The sequence below is a fragment of the Microplitis mediator genome, chromosome 7 (genome assembly GCF_029852145.1).
Source record: "Microplitis mediator isolate UGA2020A chromosome 7, iyMicMedi2.1, whole genome shotgun sequence".
Lineage (NCBI taxonomy): Eukaryota > Metazoa > Arthropoda > Insecta > Hymenoptera > Braconidae > Microplitis > Microplitis mediator.
This window is the reverse complement of record NC_079975.1, coordinates 13834694-13858466: the sequence shown is the minus strand read 5'-3', so window position 1 is coordinate 13858466 and position 23773 is coordinate 13834694. Positions and strand designations below refer to the sequence as shown.

Sequence of the window (23773 nt, the reverse complement as noted above, 5' to 3'; positions counted from 1 at the left end):
TTTTTGAAATTTCTCAAAAGCGGCTAGATAAATCAATTTCAAAATTTGATCAGCTTTAGAACTTGATAAAACACGTCGGTTGCTGCCTCAATCGTCTTAATCGGTTCATGCGTTTACGAGATATCGTTGATTGAAAAAATAGAGAAAAACGTTTTTTTCGGATATTTACAAAAAATTGAATCATTCGATTTAAAAATCTAATCAGCTCTAGAACTTAATAGAACGCGTCGATTGCCGCCTCAACCATCAAAATCGGTTGATTCGTTCGCGAGATGTCGTGGTCGAAAAAAATGCTAAAAAATGTTTTTTTAGAAAACAATGACATACAAAAGTATTTTTGAGCTCAACAAGCTCGAAAATAGCAGGAAGTTTTAGAGCTGATCCGCAGGATTAACCGATAGACCGATTTACTTGTTAGGTTTTTTATTTTTGCTTTATTTATTTTATGTTTAACATGCGAGTCAAATTGTAACTATCTACATCTTGTGTTTATACTTATTTATTGTTTTGTTATATAAAAAAGAGAAAAAATTGTATCTTTTCTTGCTGTATAGTGCTGTTCTGGATGTTATATAAAAAACCGAATTTCCCTACTTTTCAATTTCCAATTTTTCTCAAGTCTATATGTTACATTTCTATTGAAGCCTTTATATTGTTGAAAAAATCATTTTCTGTCTTGCTGTATATCTATTTATTTTGTAATAATATTGAGAAGATTTTTGAAATTGCCGCTATTAGTCATTGCATATGGTACATTATCGACTCAGTCCTCTGACGTCAAAAAAAGCCACGCGACTGACGCGCCCACTTGCGTGTTTGGCCGCATACTCAACAGCTCACACAAGTGTTGCTTATGATCAGAGAGATAGTGTGTTCATATTTTATTTATTAATCTAATAAAATGTCTTCAAATAAAACCGTCAATGATAAGTGTTGCATTTGCTCAAAATTGGTAAAGAAAGTATCTGGAACTCCTAAAACCCTGTTAACAGAACAAGACATTGATGATTTTTCTACAGCCTTTGATATTGAATTTTTATATGATATTGTTTGTGGCAAATGTCGCTTGGAGTTGTATAAAAAAAGAAAAGTTGATCCAGGTGCAAATGGCTCTGAAGATGAATATGAATCTATCGTTAGTGAACTATTAGAACGAACGGAGTCTAGTTTGTCACAAATGACATTGTCTCAGTCAAGTTCAGATAATCCTTCTTTTAGAGCTAAAATCACTTCTACCGATGACGGTACAGAGTATATTGAGGTTTCAATTAAAAGCACTATTTCAACCCATGGATATTGTTGTATGTGCAATAATACTACTGATTTAACCCTTATTCCTCAAAAAGCCCGAATGCAGTCATTTATCAAACGACGAGTTTTCATACCAGATGGAAATCGACGCGGTCGTAGTCATTTGATAAATAAACGGTTCTATGATGAAGCTCTAGATCTCATAAGAGTTTATTGTAACTGGATGAGAATTTCATCAGTAGAATTAAGTAACATGATTGAAAATTTTTCACCTATGATTGAAGATGATAGTGAAGAAGACTGATAAAATGTGATTATGAATTTTTTTTAAATATACCTTTCAAACATTTGTTGTTATTTATTTATAATTTACTAACTAAAATCTGTTTCTTATGTTGTAAGTGTGCAATGTTTATAATATTCTAGTTGATATTTATTAATATCTTAAGATTTAACTTGTGATTTAGAATTGAGTATCTAATACGAAAAGAAAAGATATCTATAAGCGAGGGAAAACAAGATTTAAAAATAAAATACTAAAATAATGTAAATATTAGCATCAAAAAAGGTTTTTATATTTTTGCAAAATGGCGTACCTTTTTCAAAAATCTGAAAAGCTCATAAGTCCATAGAAAAAAAAATGAGGAATTCGAAAAAAATGGTTTCATGATTGTGCCAAAATCGTTTCATAGTTAAAAATCGAAATTAAAACAAAAGTGCGATTTTTTTCGAGGTTTTTATCAACTGATATAGCTCTTAATTTTTTTCCTAGAAGCTACCATCAGTCCTCAAAACATATCCAAAATTCAAATCAATCGATTGGTGCGTTCCTGAGAATATTCATTTTGTCTGATTTTTACATATTTGGCTTTTTTTCAAATACCAAATGGATTAGAGATCTGAAACTTTCAGGATCTTATTATCTTATTAGTACCTGAAAATCCTCCCAGTATTGTGCCGATATATTTCAAGGGCAAATTCACTACGCTTATACCCCTAGGGCCTTTAGAATAAAGATTCGTAGTAGGACAGAGAAGTGAAAGAAAAATTTATATTTTAGTGCGCTATTTTTGCTCTATCGCAATGAATAATTTTTCTTTTCCCTGGCTTATATTCTATTTTTATGTCGTTTTTGTCTAGTAGTATTTCTGTGACTTTGTAAGGACATTGTTGGAATTGGAGAAAGATGCTGTGAAATAGGCGTATATAGAGAATGTACAGTATACTGGAATTGTTTAAATAAGGTTGATAATAAATACAATACTGACACTTTATTGATACAGAAACTAATAATCAATGAATACACTTTAACAGCAAAACGAACTTGAATAGTGACAAAACTTAATGTCTTTATGAATGTCTATGTGTATACGGTACACTGTAAGTATGGCCTGAACTGACCGATACGAGGCTTAGATAGACACTGACTCCATTGACAAAAGAGGTACAGAGAGTACTTAAGAGCTGTAAAGATTCCTTTTTTTAGGTACACACTTTTTCGGAAACTGTACATATACATGTAACTGTGTGGGTGTCTGTATATAGTGTAAGTGTATAATGTATGAGTATCGTTGTAATACACCTTCAGACCCAAATAATTATCGACAAATTTACCGTCTTTATGATTTTCAATTAAATAAATATTTCGATCTGTCTCAAATTTACTTGAAATAATATTTTTATCGTAACGTTTTTTCGATTTTACTTTTGAGTTTTTTAAATTCTGTCTTGCTTCTTTTCGTGATTCTAATTGTTGCGTAATTATCAAATGTTCGCGCCAGAACATTTGATAACTCCAAGCTCTACTATACCAGAGGTGCAGCTATCGACGCGCCCTCTGATACTCGGAATTTCAACCAGATCGCCAGCAACGCGGCAACTACCATTATTCTACAACACCTGTTATAGAACACCACGTGCTACCAGCATTTATTATAATTCAATTACATCATGCTCAAATTTTCTAATTACTCTACGTTATCAATTATATCATTCTAATTGTAACTCACTGATTCATCAGGTATTTTTTATCATCTATATTTTTCAATTATATCTTTATTTTCATATATAAACTCTGTGATCATTTTTGTGTTGACCGCGTGTCAAACTAACCTGCGGGCTATATCTATATACATACTCACCATCACGTGACTTTGCAGCCACAAATAATTTCAATCAAGTTTACAATTTACTTTCTAATACTGTCTCCATTTTTATCACTCATTGCTTAATTATTTACTCGTGCTCGATGCCAACTGGTGTGACTGATGTCATCATTCAGTCATCCAGTCATACTTAATCTCTAAAATAAATATCAAAATTTATTTGTGACTGCAAAGGATATATACGTTCAGACTCGGCTCTCGACGCATCTAACATTATTACTCGGTTCTTACTCGTACTCTACATGTCGTGTAATAAAATTACTTGTGACTTAAAAATTATACTCGAAATATTTGTGATATTTGTGAATTAGTAATTGTTAATAATTTTATTCATTACTGCGCTCTATATAATTATATTAATTCACGTGTACGGTGCCGTATAAAAATATAGTAAAGTTGTATTCTATCAATACTGATATTAAGGTTTGCCTCAATCCATTTTTATATTTTCCATTTAAATAACACGGAAAAAAAATTTTTTTTTTTTTTAGAATTTTCCAGCTCATAAACCAATGAACGGATTTTTATGCACAATATATCTTTGTATAGGAAATTGAACGCTCTACAAAAAAAGTCTCATATCATTTTTTGACAAATCCCACTATTCAAAAGTTATTTAAGCTTCAAGTCAAATTTATAGTAAATTTTGAGATTTTTTCACTTTTCCGGTGAAACTATCAGTCTTATCAAAAAATATCACAGGAACTTCTTTGTAGATAATTTTATTCCTTACAAATTATTAGATAAAAAATTTTTCAAAATTCTGCGTTGTTTTCAAGTTATTTCCATCTCAATGCCAAGCTCTCAAAAAAATAGATTTCTGATTAATTTTAAGAGTTATTTTTTTTATCTATCTATATTTTTCTCAATTTATCTATAAATTGTCTTATTGAGAGGTTTGCATGTTTAGGTTTCCACTATATTTAAATGGTGTATTACCGTAAGAAGGACGGTGTGGCTCAATAAGTTATAGATCAAATTGAACGGAATATAGTATAGGGCCGGATAGCTCAACTGGTAGAGCACTCGGCGCGTTACCGAATTGGTCTGGGTTCGATTCCCAGTTCGGGCTATCTATATTTTTCTCAATTTATCTATAAATTGTCTTATTGAGAGGTTTGCATGTTTAGGTTTCCACTATATATAAAAAATACAAGACGGAGTGTTCCGTACCAAAAAAAAACACGTAACTACACAAAATTATTTTCTCACGAAAAATCATAAAATATAAAATTTACAACACAAAATTTCTTAAAATCTTATCTTTCAACATCTGCTAGCCAAATGTTTAGTTTTCAGATTCACACGCTTTTAAAATTTTATTATTTTACTACACACTATTCTCACATTTAACAAACTTTATTTATATATTTTTCTAAATTTCTTTACTAAAATTTATTTTAGTAAACCTTTTCTCTTTTTTTTTATATATACACTTTTTATTTTAAACCAACTTAAATATCCTTTGGATGGTCATAAATATTATTTATGACCTCACTACGCGGTGCCAGGCATAGACCCTTTTTTTTACTTCACTTACGTCCCACGCTCGTGGACCCTTTGGGTCTTGCGCTTGCTCTCCCTCTCTTGCTATTTTTCTCTAATACGTCACAAACTACGTCATCTACAAGTCTACACCCAGTTACTCCTACTCAAAAATATCTTAACCAATTACACTCTTGAATACCTAAAACATCCCTTCTTGACGCAAAATAAAACCTTGTATCTCAACGTCAAAAAGGGAAGAATCAGTTTTATAAAATACGCACAAGTCAGTTAAGAACCAAAACTCAAACGCGAACGTCTTGCTCCCAAAAATTCAATTTTAATAATTTCTTATACATTGTAAACAATCATAATTTTCGTTGATATTTATTGTTATAAATAAAGTAATTTAATAGCATTAAAAATTGTGTTAAAAATCCAAAATTATTTAGATTTAAATAATTAACAATCTTTAATAAATAAAAAAAAACTCCCTAATCGATTGTCGTTCAAATCAGTGCGCGACACGGAGCTTATATTTTTATTTATTGTTGATAATCCATGATTAGTCCGTTTGTTATTTAAATTATGTTGTCGTTTAATTGCTTGTAGAGTAACCATTATGTCCGGCAATTTGGGCTGTGAATTTTTACTAGTTGACTTTCTCGTTTGATTTTGAAAGTTTTTCGCAAGGTGTTGTATTTTATTTGGAATTTTTTTTTGTGAATGTGCATGTTCGTCAAAATCCGCACAACATGAGCATGTTTTCATTTTACGTTTTCTATTCAATCTGCGTAATTATGGAGTAGTTTTATTAGTGTGAATTTGTTCTGTTGTTCAGTCGGTATCTTGAGGTGTGTTTTTGTCTTTATTAGTTAAATTTGTGTTTGTTTTTGTAATGTTTGTCTTTGTCTTCTCTGTGTTTTTATCAGTTATTTTTTTCTGGGTTGTTGTGTTAGTTTCTGAAACTGTCGTTTCGTCGGATAATTGTACTATCATGGGTTCTACTGTGAAAGAGTCTTTTACTGTGTCATTTACAGACATATTTATTGTATTTTCCGGTTCGTCATGAATTAATACTGAAACGTTGATAGTTTTAGGGAGGTCACCTTTTTCATCGGAAGACCATGGAATAGTACCTCCCATATCTTTTTTATTTACGGATTTAGGTTTGATAGAAGTTCTAGGAGTGATAGGGATTGTTTCGATTGGTGATTCGGTACTAATGTCGTTTGACTTGCCTGAATATATTTTTGAACAAGTCATTTCTAATTCGTCAGTGTTTGATTCCTCGTCTGAAGTTTCTCGAATAATTATTTTTATAATTTTCTTGTTCTGTCTGTTTATTTTTTTACGTGTACGTATTGCTGGAGAGAGTGTAAATTCTGCCATTATGGTTGTTCTCTTAATTTGGGGAGGAATTAATTTATTTGTTGTAATCTTTGTATTTTTATTAAATGTCTGTGTTTTTGGACATGAAAGTCCCGACTAGAATTCTTCATAAGAGCCTGACGAGATCCTTATCGGGTTAACCTTATTTCAAATAAGGTCCCGATCAGGGTATCCTGACGAGGATCCTGATATGGATGTAACGCTTAAGACCCATAAGGTCCTTATCGGGATTGCCTTATCAGGTCCTTACCAGGATATCCTCATCAAATCCTTATCAGGATTACCTTATTAGTAATTATTTTTAAAAAAATATTAAATTGAAAAAAAAAAAAAAGAGAATTTAAATTCGATCGAGAATGTAATCTATTGTATTGAGAGCATTAATTAGAGAAAGTAAACATATTTTTTGTTGATGAAAAAATCCCGATAACTGCTGGGCTCGAACCTGCGTCCTTTCGATTCAAAGTCCTCGATGCTATCCACTGGGCTGACATACACATGTGATCTTGAAAGTCTAAATATAATATTCATTATGATGTCAAAGAATAACTGATAAAGAAGTAAAAAATCTGTGCTACAATGATCGACGTGATTTTGATATAATATTCTTTTGTACTTTTATAAATTTTTAGCCTGTAAATGAAATATTCAAAGGGGTGGGATAACTTTTTTTTGAATAAGGATATCCAGATAGGGTCCTGATCAGGAACTCGTCGGGTTGACCCGATGGCAAATGACTTTTTTTTTAATTGAGATATCCTGGCAAGGTCCTGATCAGGAACTTGTCAGGTTGACCCGATGGCAAATAACTTTTTTGTTAATAGAGATATTCTTACGAGGTCCTGATCGGGAACTTGTCAGGTTGACCCGATGGCAAATAACTTTTTTTTGAATAGGGATATCCTGATGAGGTCCTGATCAGGAATTCGTCAGGCTGACTCGATGGCAAGTAACTTTTTTAATAATAGAGATATTCTTAGGAGGTCCTGATCGGGAACTTGTCAGGTTGACCCGATGGCAAATAACTTTTTTTTAATAGAGATATCCTGACGAGGTCCTGATCAGGAACCTGTCAGAATGACCCGATGGCAAATAACTTTTTTTTGAATAGGGATATCCTGATGAGGTCCTGATCAGGAACTCGTCAGGTTGACCTGATGTCAAATAACTTTTTTTTGAATAAGGATATCCTGATGAGGTCCTGACAAGGAACTTGTCAGGTTTGCCCTAATAAGGCAAACCTTATATCAACCTTATAAGGTCCTTATGGTACTTAAGGCAAATCAGGAAGGAATTCTAGTCGGGGTGTAGATGTTGTTTGTGTTCGTACATCTGGTAGATATGTTAATGGCGAGTTTGTGTTTTTAGGGCTTTCAGTTATCTGTGGATGTGGAGACTATGGTGATAAGGTTACATTACGGGATTTTTCTTGCTTTGGGGAGGTTTTGGAATTACTGGAAATATAAGACAATCCAAAATCTGTCATATAAGATTCATCACTTAAATTTGAAGGGTTATTTTTCATAAGCTTTCTCCTTAGCGCTACCGCGTCATAAATGTCTCCTAATGACGATGATACGTCAGAATAATCAGGGAGATTTATTGATTTATCTGGTTCTGGATTTGATAAAACTTTTAAATTCAATGTAAGAACTTTATTTATTCTCACTTTTTCGTTAGATTTATTTATAGAATTTGAATTTTTATTAGAGTTTAACTTGTTTTTATTGATTGAATTAAAATTCAGTTCTTAAGGATTATTTGTATTTATTTTATCATTTTTATTTTTACTGAAAACATCTTCGCTAAGTGATTCAGTACTCGAAATTTTTTCATAAGGATTATATTGTCTGACGTCAGATCTTTTCTTTTTTAAATTTCTTTATTTTTACCGATATATCCGTTTTTATTATTTTTACCTAACCGTTAGTTGATAGGGTGATCAGTCCTATTGCCATCGCTAGTGGGTTTGACGACTGGGTTTGTAGGCCCAACCGCTTGAGTTTTTGACTCCAGAATTTTACGTTTTTCGACCGAATCCTTTAGATCGACCGCTTGAGTATTTCGCTCAAGAATTTGAATTCTCGAATTAATTTTTCTAACTCTGTCGACTGAGTTAGTTGCAATTTCATTTTCATCGCGAATTATTTTATCATTTGTAGTATTTTCCTCTGAACTCAATTTATTGTTATTAAAATTTTTAGATGATTTATTTTTATTATTATTGTTCAATTTTAATTTTTCATTTGAGCTGCTTAGCTCTGAATTTTCATGATATTCTGATTTCTTTGTAATAACTTTACCATCATCTGAAGGATCTAAAGTCCGTAATGTAGCGATTCCTGGCTTACCGGGTCGCCATTTAATCTTAATACGATACGTTCCGCGGTTTTCAATTATTGGATTACGCGATAAAGTGTCCGCGTTTGTGTTTATTTTTCCCGCCTAATATAACACGGTGTATTCGAATTCTTTAAGCCGTTCTCTTTATCTCATTACACGCGATGTTGGGTCATTTATATTATTTACCCAAACTAGCGATCTGTGATCGGTGAGAAGAGTGAGATCTCTGCCATAGAGATACGGTGTAAAGTGAGCGAATAAACAAAGAGGATGTGGTTTACGTGTGAGGAATTTTAATAATTGAAAATTACACCAAAATTAACAATATATAATTTAGATATTTATTTACACTTTGTACACTTTAATATTTTGTGAATTAATGTCAGATAGTGAATGCGACAAAATAACTACGCGATAGCGAATGCAAACAAAAATTGAATCACGTACGATTCATCGACACCTGGTTGGTAGCGGTGAGTAACGCGGAAATTAATTCGGGGAATAATTACTTGCGAGCAACAATCAATTTATTCTCAATAAATAGTAGCCTTAATGTACTCTCTAATTATTGAGAATAGTTTAGCGTAATAATTCAGTAGAATTAACTTAAGAGCAATAAGGAAATTATATAGGATAATCAAAGCGGTTTTAGAACACGTGGTAGATAGTACAACTGCACGATGTAGATTGATGGCTTGAGGCGGCGCCGTTCCTTCGTTGCCGCTCGGTGGAGACGTGGTAGCATAGCTGCAGTAACGAATTTTTCCATCGGCTAAAAAGCGCGCCAACAGGAAGTAGTTAACAGCCAATTTCTCTGATTGGCTGCCGTGCACGCCGGTATAAGACGAATTTTCTGATTGCGAGAAATTGCATGTGTTGGGCCCAGATAGCGAGTGACCCGGCACTATTCTGATCTTGAAGTCAGTCGCGAGTTCGGCAGCTCCCGGTCGTAGCGGAAATGCACGAAGCTATTTAAATTAACTAAGCTCGTGACTGAATATGCAGTCTAAAGGTTTTCATACCGAATAAATCTGCAACCATTTTTTTTTTTTGTGGTTGAATAATTTTTTTCATGTTTATTAAGCACACGAGAAGCTGCTGCAACAACTGTGTCTTCGCCAATTTTACCCTGTGAGAGGATTGCTCCAACTGCGTAGTTAGATGCGTCGGTCGTTAATATAAATGGTTTCGAAAAATCTGGATATTGCAATATCGGAGCTGCATATAGTTTATCCCGCAAGGTTTTGTTACGTCGTAAAATAGCTAAAAAATATTTTCCACGTCAAGTAAAATTCATTTGGTTAAAATAAAAAGAAACTAGGTTTTCTTTGATTACTAGAACTACCAGTTAAATAAATCCCGTTATTTCTCTCGCAAGAGCTCACAATGGGAGATTGATAAGAAAAAAATTAATATCTAATTAGGTCATGTAGATGATGCCACAAAATGAGGCAATCGCCGGTTCTCCGGGAATTATTACCATAATAAAAAAAGAAATGATAACAATAGTCAGAATCTTTCGGCTTGTCTTTATACTTGCGATAAGCTAACAAGCTGCTACTCGATATTTGCCGAGGCTTACTTGTATCCGGTGATATAGAAACTCTAACGTGATACCTTTGTAATAATTTTTACGATTTCTTTATTCTATTAAAAATATTATAAAGTCATAAGTGAGATCTATGTTAAACACGATACCGCATCGGTATCTCTTATCAGCCGAGTTACTCAACAAAGAGGCAGCCATGCCGGCGCCGAATTTTATGATAGCCCGAGTTACAATTTTTAAAGTCTTTTTATAACTACAAAACTCACCGGTCTGTAACTATAACTTTTAGTTTCCTAGTACAAAACCTAGCCCCTTCGTACCGCCGATCTAGTTACTTCTCCCATCGCACCAAATAATATTCTCACCTGATCTATGCATTCCCCTTTGTTGCCAAGCAATCCCTACTAACTAGAAATTCATACTTCTCCTCTCCTGTCGAATAAGCTGTTCGCATTCTCCTCTCTGTTACTAAGCAGAAAAATACTCCGTAAGACCCGGTGAGCTCTTCCGTTTCTACGAGCTGCGCACCTGATCCATGTATTCCCCTTTGTTACTAAGCAATCCCTACTCCAAAAAATATAAAGACCCAGCTACCTCCTTTATTTCAATAAACTGCGCACCTAATCCATGCATTTCTCCTAGTTACCAAGCGCCCCTACTATAGAAGAGTTCTAGTCCCTCCTCCCCACTTCCTCTCTGATCACGGCAGTAGCCCACCTTCCGAAACAGAAGACCTTGTAACCACTTCTCTCTGACGATTTTCCCACTCCAAGGAATCTAAGCATTGTTATCTATTTTAAGAGGGGGGCCAGCCTACACTCGCCGGTAGCCATTATAATGCTCGGAGATTTCCCCGAAAAGATAAGACCTTCCATTTTGGTTTTTATTATTATCATTATGACTAGAGAAGCCTTAGAAATTCTAGGCCATGTCCCCCCCTTTTCTGGTCGGTAAACGCCTAATCTCTAGCGTATATAAGGAGGCCCACACGGGACCACAGCGCCCAATTGTAATACTTTTTTTCTCGTAACAAGTACATCCGTATTAACTCCCAATTTGCTTTTGTTGTATTTTCTTTTGAGAATTGAAGAATTATTAAACTTTTTAAATCATACGGTTGATTTTACGTTGTTAAATTGAAGAATTATTTGACTTTTTAAATCGTATGGTTAATTTTACGTTGTTATAAAGATTATCCGGAATTTATCCACCGATTATTTTTCACCTCTTTTCTTTTCCCGCATAGTTCTTGTCTATTTTAAATTAAATCTTGGCCTTTGCAACGTCGTCAATCGTTTACAGTAATCGTATTTTCCCCCAAAAGAATTAAATTCATTCTATTTTCGGATCCACTCGGAAGTCTATTTTCATACAATTTCACCTTAAGGCTCGAATATCGCGAAAATATTAAATTCAGTGACAACAGAATCAACAAGGAAGATCGTCAACCACGTATCCACTTTCGCACAAATCGCCGCCAAGCAGCCACACCTACAAATCGAGAAGAGTCCAAGCGCACTGTCCAGCCACCACAGATCATCGTGATCATCATCGATTTATGTACATTCTGAGTAATTGTCTTTAATAAACAAACCGCATCTGTAAGTCCTGACATTTTCATTGCTAATTTCAAGAACGTACACACCCCTCCTATCCCTATTCATGCTCGGCACCAACTAACGTGGTCCCCGTTACCCGAGTAAAGGACTTCAGTGTCTTGACTCGAAATAAGGGACTGAAGTATATGTTATGTCAATCCGGACGTAACAGTTTCAAAAGCTACCTGATGTTCAGGCGTACATGTAAATCTTGCGTTTTTACTTGTAAGATCAGATAGGCACTTAGAGATTTTTGCGAAATCCTTGATAATTTGCCGATAATAACCAGCAAGTCCTAGAAATTCTCTCACTTGAGTTGTACTTCCAGGTGTTTTAAAACATTTAATCGCTTTTATTTTATCGGGATCAGGCTTGACACCGTAACCAGATATAAGATGGCTCGAATAAATTACGTCTTTTTTTAAAAATTCGCACTCATCGGCTTGTAGAGTTAAATTCGCACTCCGCAAACGTCCGGCTAATTTTTCGAGTTTAGTGTTATGTTCTTCTAGAAAAACGTGCGTAAATGACTATATCATCTAAGTTAACAAAGAGATCTGCTTCTTGTAACCCGCGTAAAACTAAATCCAAATGCTGTTTTGTGTTCATCTTTAAGATCTACTTTCAATGTAAACTTTCAATGAAAACCGGATGTTAAATCAAATACTGAAAAATAAATCACACTACCTAATTGATCAAGAATATCATTTATCAACGGTAGTGGATATGTATCTTTAACAGTTTTATCATTCAATTTGTGATAATCAATTACTAAGCGCCATCTTTTATTGCCTTTAGAATCAGCCTTTTTGGGTTCTATCCATAAAGGAAAATAATATGGTAAGGTCGAAGGTTCGGTAATATCCATTAACATTAAATCTTTAATCTGCTTTTCAATTTCGTCTTTCTGTACGAGAGGGTGTCTGTATTGTCTAGTATTTACAGAAACGTCATCAGTAGTAGGTATATAGGAATGTGGAACAGGTCAGCGTATTTCTCTACAAGAGAAACTATTACTTTACGCTCTTCCTCATTCAAATATTCTAAACGCAAGAGTTTTAACACTTGGTCAACACGATTTTCCCGGGGCCTGGTACTGTTATCGTGTTTGTCTGTATCGTCTTGCGTCAAGGTAGTATCCTTGTCTTCGCTTGTCCTGAACGGGTACAGAGGAATTACGGGTACTTATACTTTAACATCCTTCCTTATCATATTTAATTAAATTTAAATTATATCCGATGTCTATTAAAATTTTTCCATAACTAGATATTATATCTTTAGATCTAAGTATAATCAACGTATAGGTTTATAATCAATTGCCATAGCACCTACGGAATAAGTTTTTGTTGGTATTCTTAGTTTGTATGTGGTATCTGACGCTGCGCTGCTACGTTTCCCATCGGCGCACCTGTATGAGGAAACGTTTTGTAGTTTCCCGTATGTGTATTCTGATTTGAATTTAACCCGTCGCGTTTTCCTTCGTTATAAATTTTTCTACTGCAATTATTTATCGAGTAACCATCAATATTAAAAAGCTACAATGTAAAGTATTATTATGTGGACTTATTTTTGGTTCAATTTTATTTTTATACATTAAAACTCTACATTTATCAATATTGTGGTTATTTCTTTTGCAAAAATTACAAAATTTACTAAGTTGTCCCATTAAATTATTTTTATTTTGTTTCGAATTTTCTACGTGATTTTGAGTGATATTATAAGTATTTGGATTCTGACGATAATTATCTGTGTTACTACTGTCTTGAGTATTTTGGGGATTAATTTTATTATGTGAAGGGATATGATAGTAATCTTTACTTTTAGCAGGGGAATCGTATACTTTGAAAAAGATATCAACGGTTTTCAATTATTGTAATTGTCTTTTTACATATTTACTGGATTTTGTTGCAGAGTCGAGGTCTGAGTATTTATCCTCTTGCAACAAAATAGCAAATTTCAGATGCAAACCTGATATAAATGAACGACGCGGTTTCCTTAACTTGCGTAGCCTTTTCTGTTTTATTTTCCCCGTCGGTATATTCAATTTCTGAAAAGGTATTTTGTAAGTGTTGGCTTACTCTGTAATTAGAGTTCATGACGCGTTTGTTTGGGTTTTGTCGGAAAGTGTCAAATTCTTTCATCCAGGATGAAACCTCTTTACTATGTTAGAAATGTAAGTTTAAGAAAAAAATGAAATCGTCAATGTTTGTTGGGTCCAAATAACTAACCCTTTTCAACGGTTCGCCTTTACATTTTGCCTGTAATAATTTAACTAAAAATTCTTCGTCAATTTCGTCTTTAAAAAGTTTTTTAGCATTTTTGCACGCCTTCGTGAATGATTCTATCGGGTAACCGTCTTTTGTACCGTCAAAACTGGAATAGTTTTCAAAAAATCTTAATAATCGATTTTATATCCTGTGATTAAATTTTTTGTTCAGTTAAGATCTGGAGGCGTTTGGTGTGAAGCACTTACGAGTGGATTCTTTTCGAAATGTGTTTTGATTTGTTGTGCAATAGCTGCTTGACAATTATCTTCAAATCTGTTTTTCATTTTCATTTTTTTCTGTTATTAATTATTGGATTTGCGTTTTTAATGCTGTTACTTCGTTTTGGGTCTTCATAAAGGAGGTTTCCATTTTTTTGATACTCATTTTTATTTGTATATAAGTATTTAAAAGACAGAGGAAAAAAAAAATTTCAACAATATAATTGACTTACTACTTAGTTAAATATACAGGTATAAGCTGCTGGTGCGCCGGTGATCGTAATCGCTGCTGTCGTTGTTATCGCTGCCGTTGCTCGTATGAAAAAACCATATACTGTCGATAATATATAAAAAATATATGGTAAATAACTGAACATATATGGCGGCGAAATTATTAATATTGATTAATATATGATTTATTATATATAATAATTTATACGTTCAATATTATAAATAATCCATATCATTTATAATATAGGTGATTATATACATGTGATATTGTATCAGAAATTATATGTCTGCTTTATATATTAATTTATAACGTAAAATATATGTTTCATCTTATAAATTAATTTATAATTTCAATATTATTATAATCCATATAATTTATAATATATGTAATTGTATACATATGATATTACATCCCAAATTATATTCTTGTTTTATATATAAACTTATAATTTCAATATTGTAATAATTTCGATATTATTATACCTAAATAATTTAAAAAATACACTCATACCAAAAATTAAAGAAACAAAAAAATTCTAGAAATTCTCTAGTGATTTTTGCAAGACTGTAACTTCATGAAAAATAATCGTATCGAGATTTTAAAAAAAGCATTTTATAGCTTGAAATCTCTAGTTATATATTTTTGCAAATATATATAAACATATATCTATATAAATATATATTTACATACATTTATACAAATATATGTGAACATATATTTATATAATTATATATTTACATATAAAAATATTATATGTGAGTCATATAATTAAATCATATAACTTATCATATGACTTAAAGTATAGTATAAAATATTATAAGCAATACTTATAAGTTAGCTTGTAAAAAAAATATATTACCGATATATATGTTGCAAATTATAAAATCATATAATATTGAAGCTCCTATATTGCTTTTTCATACGGGTGATCTTGCTGATAGTACTGTCGTAGTACTCGTTGATGTTGATAATAATGATATGCACAGTCGCCGTAAAAAAACTTTCGATTTCTTAATGATTATATGATGCTCGTAGAAAATATATTTTAATGTATATATTTTGCAGCTATTATTATATATTGTTGCAAACTTTTAAATGTTGCTAGATTGAATTTTTTTTATTTTATTAAAAACTTTCACTTTTATTATCTTAAAAAAAATTTGTTGATTTTTCATTGAAAAAAATTTGTTTAAATTTTATTTCAGCTTTATTATTTATTTTTTTATTAAATTCTTGATATTAGTTTTTAATTTTTATTAATTTACTTTTTGTTTAAACTCCGCAATTTAATTTTGAATTTTAATTTAAAATTTCACAATTTACTTCCTTGTATTTAAAACAAAAATTTCGAAATTTTCGTTTCGAAAATCTGTGTGTTTCATTAATATTTTTTCGAAATTTACTCACTGTGCTGAAAATTTTCTGACTTACGGAAAAAAAAATTTTCCGGATGTTTGAATTCTTTGTTTGAAATCACCAGGCTACTTCGAGGCTGTTCGAGTCCGTCGCTGCCACCAATTTTGATTATATATAGTTGTTACGTCCTGGAGTCCTGTTGGCTTATGGTCTGCCAGTGCGACCCGATGAAAAAAGATTTTGTCTAATCATATATGATTATATATGTTCATATATAAGATCATATATGATTATATATAATCATATATGAAGTTATATATAATCATGCATGATTATATATGGGGTCATATATAATTATATATAATTATATATGACCCCATACATAATTAGATCTGATCATACCTGGCTGTTATATGCCCATGTATAAGTCTATATATGATCAGATCTGATTATATATAAGTCTATATATAATTAGATCTGATCAGATCTGGTTATATATGAGTCTATGTATAATTAGATATGATCATACCTGGCTGTTACAACCCCATATATAATCATACATAAGTCTATATATGATCAGATCTGATTATATATAGGTCTATATATAATTAGATCTGGTCAGATCTGATTATATATGAGTCTATGTATAATTAGATATGATCATACCTGGCTGTTACAACCCCATATATAATCATACATAAGTCTATATATGATCAGACCTGATTATATATAGGTCTATATATAATTAGATCTGGTCAGATCTGATTATATATGAGTCTATGTATAATAAGATATGATCATACCTGGCTGTTACAACCCCATATATAATCATACATAAGTCTATATATGATCAGATCTGATTATATATCGGTCTATATATAATTAGATCTGGTCAGATCTGATTATATATGAGTCTATGTATAATTAGATATGATCATACCTGGCTGTTACAACTCCAAATATAATCATAAATAAGTCTATAAATGATCAGATCTATTTATATATAAGTCTATATATAGTTGGATCTGATCATACCTGGCTGTTATGACCCATATATAATCATATATAAGTCTATATATGATCAGATCTATTTATATATAAGTGTATATATAATTGGATCTGATCATACTTGGCTGTTATAACTTTATTTATAACCATGTATAAGTGTATATATGATCAGATCTGATCATATATGAGTCTATATATAATTAGATATAATCATACCTAGCTGTTTTAACTCCATATATAATCATGATATATGCATATATATATGATCAGATCTAATTGTATGAGTCTATAGAAAATTAGATATGATGATACCTGGCTGTTGTAACCCCACATATAATCATATATAATTAGATCTGATTATTCCTGGCTGTTATGACCCATATATAATCATATACAAGTCTATATATGATCAGATCTAATTATATATAAGTCTATATATAATTAGATATGATCAAACTTGCATAGTCACATGTTTCCAAAATTTTTTCTTTGAAAAAAAAAAATTTTTTTTTGGTAATCCCAAAAAGTGCAAAGTGATGTTTACTATTACGTTTAAATAATTTTGAAATAAAAAATTTCTTACATTTCCTATGGAATATTTTAGACTGCTCTGTTACTGCACTGAGGAAAAAAGTTTTTGCCTAATCATACATAACTATACATATTTATATTAAATAATAATATTCAATCATTAATACAAATTAATCAAACAAATTGAAAAGTTTGAACTATTCTGTTGTGAAGGTATGTAAAAGTAATAATATCAATAGTTTAAAAAATGAATTTTATTAACATACATTTTTTATAGTCTAAATACAGTATATTTAAATTGTGATAGAAATATTGTTAATGAAAGCTTGTTAATCAATTATTACCAAACTATTTTTATATTATTTGGTTGCTTACAAACATAGTCACCAACTCTTACAAGTTGGAATATTGATTTAATATTTTTTAAATTAAATAACATCAAATTATTACTTTCTGCGATAGGTACAACATGTTTAACTGTTGTCTTGGTAGCAGAGTGATGGAACATTTTGACATGCTGAACAGTTAATCGACAAATCATAATGAAAATATCATTCTCATGTTCAAAGAATAATTTAATTGTACCATAAATTGTAGAGTCATTAGAATCAATTTGAGCTGTATAACTATTTGTTTTTGTTGTTTTATACAATTCTGAAGTAAAAATATCATTATTAATTCTTAGACGCGAGTAAACAGATAAGTTATCAATTTTAAAACCATTAGACGAAAATAAATAAAGTTCTTCGGCGTCAAACTTAATATTTGTTATATTATTTCCCAGAAACTCATAGTTTCTATATTTATTTGATTTTGCAGTAGTGTTTTCTCGCTCAGCTATGCGATTCTTCAAAATTTGAACACCTTGAGTAATTTTAATATTGTTAACAATTTCTTGGCCAAAATTTTTGTTACCATGAACACATTTGGCGACATAACCATTATAGTTTTCAAATGCAAATGCTGAAGTCGAACGTAAAGGACCCCATCTTTTAACACAAAGAGGCAAATGGACGAGTTGATGACAATTATATGTTAAATTTCTATCACCATAGAGATTTTCAATTTGAGACACAAATAACTCCAATAATCTTGTTGATTCTTCAAGATCATTCTCGGTTATGGTAGTTTTGACCAGATTAAAAATTGCTATAACTAACAGCAACCAATGCTGAAAGTATTTTTCTGATAAGTGAGTAACAAGTGTTGGAAGAGAATAAATTAATAAAAAATTATAGTGTTCTGATGCTTTATATAGTGAAAATTGTGATAAACCTCTGGGTAGCCTCGAAAAAGATTGAGGGACTCGAATGTTGCTTATAAAGTTATCAATTTCTTCTTTTTTTTTTTTGATGTTCCAAAGACCCTTTTTATCAAACCAAATGCCAATAAATTGTTTGTCAACGCCAAGTAGAACTGAATGCATGTATTCTGGTAAGAAACATGTCCCAATATCAAGCAAAGGCAAACAAGACAATATAGAGTATCCTTTCACTCCTCTAATTTGATCTTTACTTTTCAATTGACGCAATTTTTTAGCTTGTGCTTCCATTCTTTTACCAGTTCGAATTTTACAATCTATTTGAAAAGGATAACAACGCACCGTTTTTAATCCAACGATTTTTTTACACTTAACAGTTTTTATTTCGCAGATGTTACATCCATATCGACCATTGAAATTTAAAATATTTTGGAGTTGCGCTCTTGCCGGAGCATCTGCTATAACAAGTGGCGCAACTATTTTAGTATTTACTATTACTCCACTTCTAGGATGGGTCCAAGTTATACCATCAGAAAAACATTTTCTTATCTTTAAACACATTGGCATGAAAAATAAATTCATCGGTGGTTTATTTAAATTGTCATACCATAATCCGGCAAATATCACGTATGTACCTCGGATCTCTTCAGGAAGTTCTGCAATCATAAATAAAATCGGCCAGCAGTTACTTTTGGCACTTTTTACTAATGATAATCCATCAGTATTAAGAACTAATGTTAAATCAAAATCGCCTCTGCCATTACGTGAATTAACTCGTATGTACTCCGTACCATCAACAATATCCGAAATAGTTTCATCACTCCGTAATTTTGGTTTTTTTAGTTTCTCAGCTAAATTATATTTCTCAAATAAAATTCTTATCTGATCAGAAATATCAAATTCATGAAAGAATAATAAATCCCTCGTATCACTCGTTGTGCATAAAGTACATGTGAATGTCATTTTTTTATTTAGAATTTCAGTTTTCACTGCAAATAAACATTTTTTACAATAGTAGTGTCTAATGACTTGGCATGGAGGTGCAACGTTTTGAGCATACTGAAATAATTTGTATACTGTTTTAGGCATTTGATTGCTTTCTGGTAAAATTCTTAATTGCATATTTATGGACTGTTGAAGTGCACTTTTTGTGATGTTATTTCTAACGTAAAAATCTAACAAGTTAAAAACACATTCATCTACAGTTACTTTGCTGTTCTCATGCAGCATTTCACACTCACTTAGACCGTCATCATACTCCTCATCAACTTGATGATCAATGTTATTGTCATCATTATCATAATCAATTATATGTTCGTTCAAGTTACTGTTTATTGCTTCATTATGACTTATTTCATCGACTTCGAGTAGATCTTCATGATTCGATTCTTCACTAGAAATACTGTCATTATCTGAGATAATATATGTTGAATCGTCGTCATTGACATTTTCATCGATACAATCTTGAATAAAATTTGTTAGTTGATCAAACTGATTATCGTCATTGTAATTGTCTTGATCATTATTGGAGTTACTTTCGATACTCGAAGGATCTTTAGAAAAATAGCCTTTTGACCGCCAACGACACAACGTTCTTAGGGGAATCTAAAAAATCAAGAATTATAATTTTATACACTGAATGTTTATTTCTTTATATAAAAAAAAAAAATGTTACTTAGATAACATAATTAATTACGACAGTGAAGTTGACAGACATTAGAAATTTTTTAATAATTTTATAGCAATGAAATTATTGTGAAAAAAAAAATTATTAAAATAATTCTACATATGAGAACTAAAAAAAATTACTAGTGAAAATTTTTAGAAGCATTTTTTTTTATTGTAATGAATTTATTATAAAAATTAAAAAAATTGATAGGTGTCAGCTACCTTCAGTATTGTAATTAATTATTATATATATACATGTTTTTATTTATAGTATATCTAACCTGTATTGATGGATCAGAATTATAAAGTTTATATTTTTTTTTAGAATGAACTGGAGTCCACAAGTTTTCGTCATCACTAGAGCTCTCAACATCTGACATTTTCAATATTAATTATATTTTTGTTTGTAGAATTTTAAAAACCCAACTGCAAATTTTTACACAGAGTAAAAAATGTGTGTATATGCGCATGCGTGATTTAATCAGATTTTTCGAATCACACCAGCGCCATCGATCCACGGCGTTCTTTCGATTAACTATCAATAGTGCGGGTATTGACTATAGTCCATGGAGGATAGAGATACCTCTACCCCTCTACCTTCCATAGTACAGTCATACAAGAGACAGCCATTTTGTATAGGGGTCATATTACATGTCCACGTGGGATGTGAATCTCGATGCAAGTTTTCGATAGAATGTTCTCGAGTTTGTTGAAAGCGTCGTAGTAATATCATACATGCTTTTATTCAAACGTGTCTTGTGCTCACCAAACTTTTCTGTCCTGGTTTAATTTAATTTGTGCCTTTGATACAGATTTGTAATTTATTTAATTACAACGTATTAGTGAAATAAACGAAAAAAAAATTTAAGGATTAGAGTGTTGAAAACATGTTTATTATTAAATGTAAAAGAGATAACTCGTACAGTAAAGTGGCTGACAAAAATGTTATTTATGATTCTTCTCACCCTCCAGAAGAAGGAGACGAAGTATTTTTTACCTATAATAATTTGAAAGAAATGGGACTGGTAATAACTTGGTCTGGTAAGTTATTAAATAATTTGAAATCCCATGAGTAGAAATTTTCTTGGTATTGCTGTTTTTTTTTTTATTTTACGTAGTTATTAGTATATCCATTGAACAATATTTTCCATTCATGAAATAATTTTTCAGATGACATGGATGTCATTGACAAAAAATTTGACAAGATAAAAAATAAGTTAAAAAAACGAGAATTCTCTGATGATGAAGGAGATAATGAGACTGTTGTTACACCAAAACGTATAAGGAAAGTAAATCACAAGTATTCATCGGACTCTTATGAGAATCTTAGTTTTTTCCAGCCTTATAAGCCCATTGATGACACGAAGAAAGTATGTTTGTATATGTTTCGTATAAAAAAACATTGGTATTTTTATTAATATTTTTATGATTGTGGAACTTAGTCAATTACTTATTTGTTTTTTTTATCATTCACTTTCGTAGGATTCGAAGACAAGACAAAAAGGGAAGAAAGACGATAAAAGTCAGCAAAATTCTGTTAAAAAAAACAAAGGAGTAAAGGTAAAAGTTCTTATTTTTTTTTAATATTTTGCTGTTAATATTAAGTAAAAAATTTTAAAATTTAATTTTAATTTAATGCATTTATTTGACATTAAGACTGGAAAAAATTAGAAATTTTTTAAATTCTTTTTTTTAAAAAGATTATTATGATGCAAATTTCAATAACATTTGCACAAAATATTCAAAAACAAAAATATTTTTATTAAAATCATTTATATGCTCAAAAAATAAAGCGATTGTCAAATATTTGCTGGTTTCTGTATCATCTAATTGTTAAAAAAATCTGTTTTAATAGGATTCTTCAAAAATTAAGAATGAGGGGAATGACCACATTCAGTCTTTCATTGAGAATCATATCTTTGAAAAAAATTTAATTGATGATTCGCCAAGTCAGTCCAAAGAGGATTTAATGACGAAACTCGAAAAGGCTGGAAAAAAACTTGCTCTCACTGAAGAATCCAACGGTAAATTAAAAAAAAATAATATAGTACTATTTTTATCAATAGCTTTTCATTAGATAATCAGGATTAAATAATAAACAAATTAATGAAGTATAATTAAAATCTTTCGTTATTTCTATAGTGACAGCATCACCGAAATCCCAGCCTTTGATTGGGAAAAAATCGCTGGGAAATAATGGCAAATCTACTAGTGTAAACGATTCGCGTACAGAGTCTGAAGATACATCAGATGGAAGTGTCTCCGACTTTGATGATTCCGACATTGATGAAGATAGCTTATTGGGAGGCAAAAACTATTCTCCTGACGAAAAAATTGATGGTGAGGAAAATGTCCAAATTGATCCTAAAGAAACTGAAACTGATGAGTCCAAGGTCAAAAGGGATAAAGATGTTGAAGATGATGATCTTTTCGGAAAAAATTGGCCCGAAGAAAAAGTACGTATTAATTAGAATTCAAATTCTTTTTTTTTTTTTTTTATTTCTTTTATTTGATTTTTAATTTTTTGTTTTGATATAGATGGTTAAATTGATGAAGCAAGTCTATTGTAAACAATCTGTGTTTGATTTGGCTAAATCGTTGTCAAGCCAGGCTAGTCATGTTGCCCGAAGATTAATTACTGGTGTCATTAAACCTTCAGGCTACATGGACTCAACTTTTACGGGACAAGCTCCCCGTGCTCACAAACCACTTGGACAACAAGAACCACTCAAAGTTAAACCTCTCAATGAAATCGCTAAAAATGAAATCATTGGTAAGTGAATAAAATATTTAGTTTCATTTCTAAACCTCAGATGAGTATTAAATCTTATTTTTATGTATTTAAATGTTTTCAGATTTCGCACTAGCATGCGCTGAACAAAAAGGTTGGAAAAACAGGAAAGGTGTTGCTCAAACCAGATGTGAAGTTGAGAGAGCTATGTCCCAACGTATTGGTGAGCTAAAAAGATGTAATAATGAAAACACTAAGGTGCTAAACAAGCCTAATGAACCATAGCTGTATAAACATTTTCCACATTTCAGTATTTCATATTTTATTACAGACATAACTAATAGGAATTTAAAATATAAATTTATATTGTTATTTCTTACCATTTTTGAAAGTTTAATCATATGTTATTAAATTTGTACCACGTAGATTACACACATGAAAGTATTATATAAAATAATGTAATTGTTTTATTGCGTTCAGTATTAAGAATATGTACAATGAAAGAAATTTGCTTTAACTGCTTGAGGTGTCAGATTATAATGAGTCATCTCGTGATTTAACACATATGTTCGTTTTTAATTCATAACATAAGATATTTATAAAATGTTGATAAACACTATATAATTTAAAACTTCCTTTGCTGTTACTGTTTTACTTACAGCAAACATTAAGATAAGTAAGATGACTTCGTAATAAATATGTTAGCATAGTACATATT

The 23773-nt window shown here is 31.2% G+C and overlaps 2 protein-coding genes across 3 annotated transcripts in view; both read left to right on the top strand.

Moving 5' to 3' along the window:
* LOC130672386 (synapsin) overlaps window positions 1-23773 on the top strand; it is a 513694-nt gene that overhangs the window by 445432 nt on the left and 44489 nt on the right. The gene's annotated exons all lie outside the window — the stretch shown is intronic.
* On the top strand, window positions 20605-23610 carry LOC130672387 (uncharacterized). The gene is made up of 7 exons (XM_057476940.1): window positions 20605-21365; window positions 21495-21694; window positions 21807-21884; window positions 22180-22348; window positions 22467-22780; window positions 22863-23097; window positions 23180-23610. Exons 1-7 carry the CDS (start codon window positions 21212-21214, stop codon window positions 23338-23340), a joined length of 1311 nt encoding a protein of 436 aa, XP_057332923.1. The 5' UTR covers window positions 20605-21211; the 3' UTR covers window positions 23341-23610.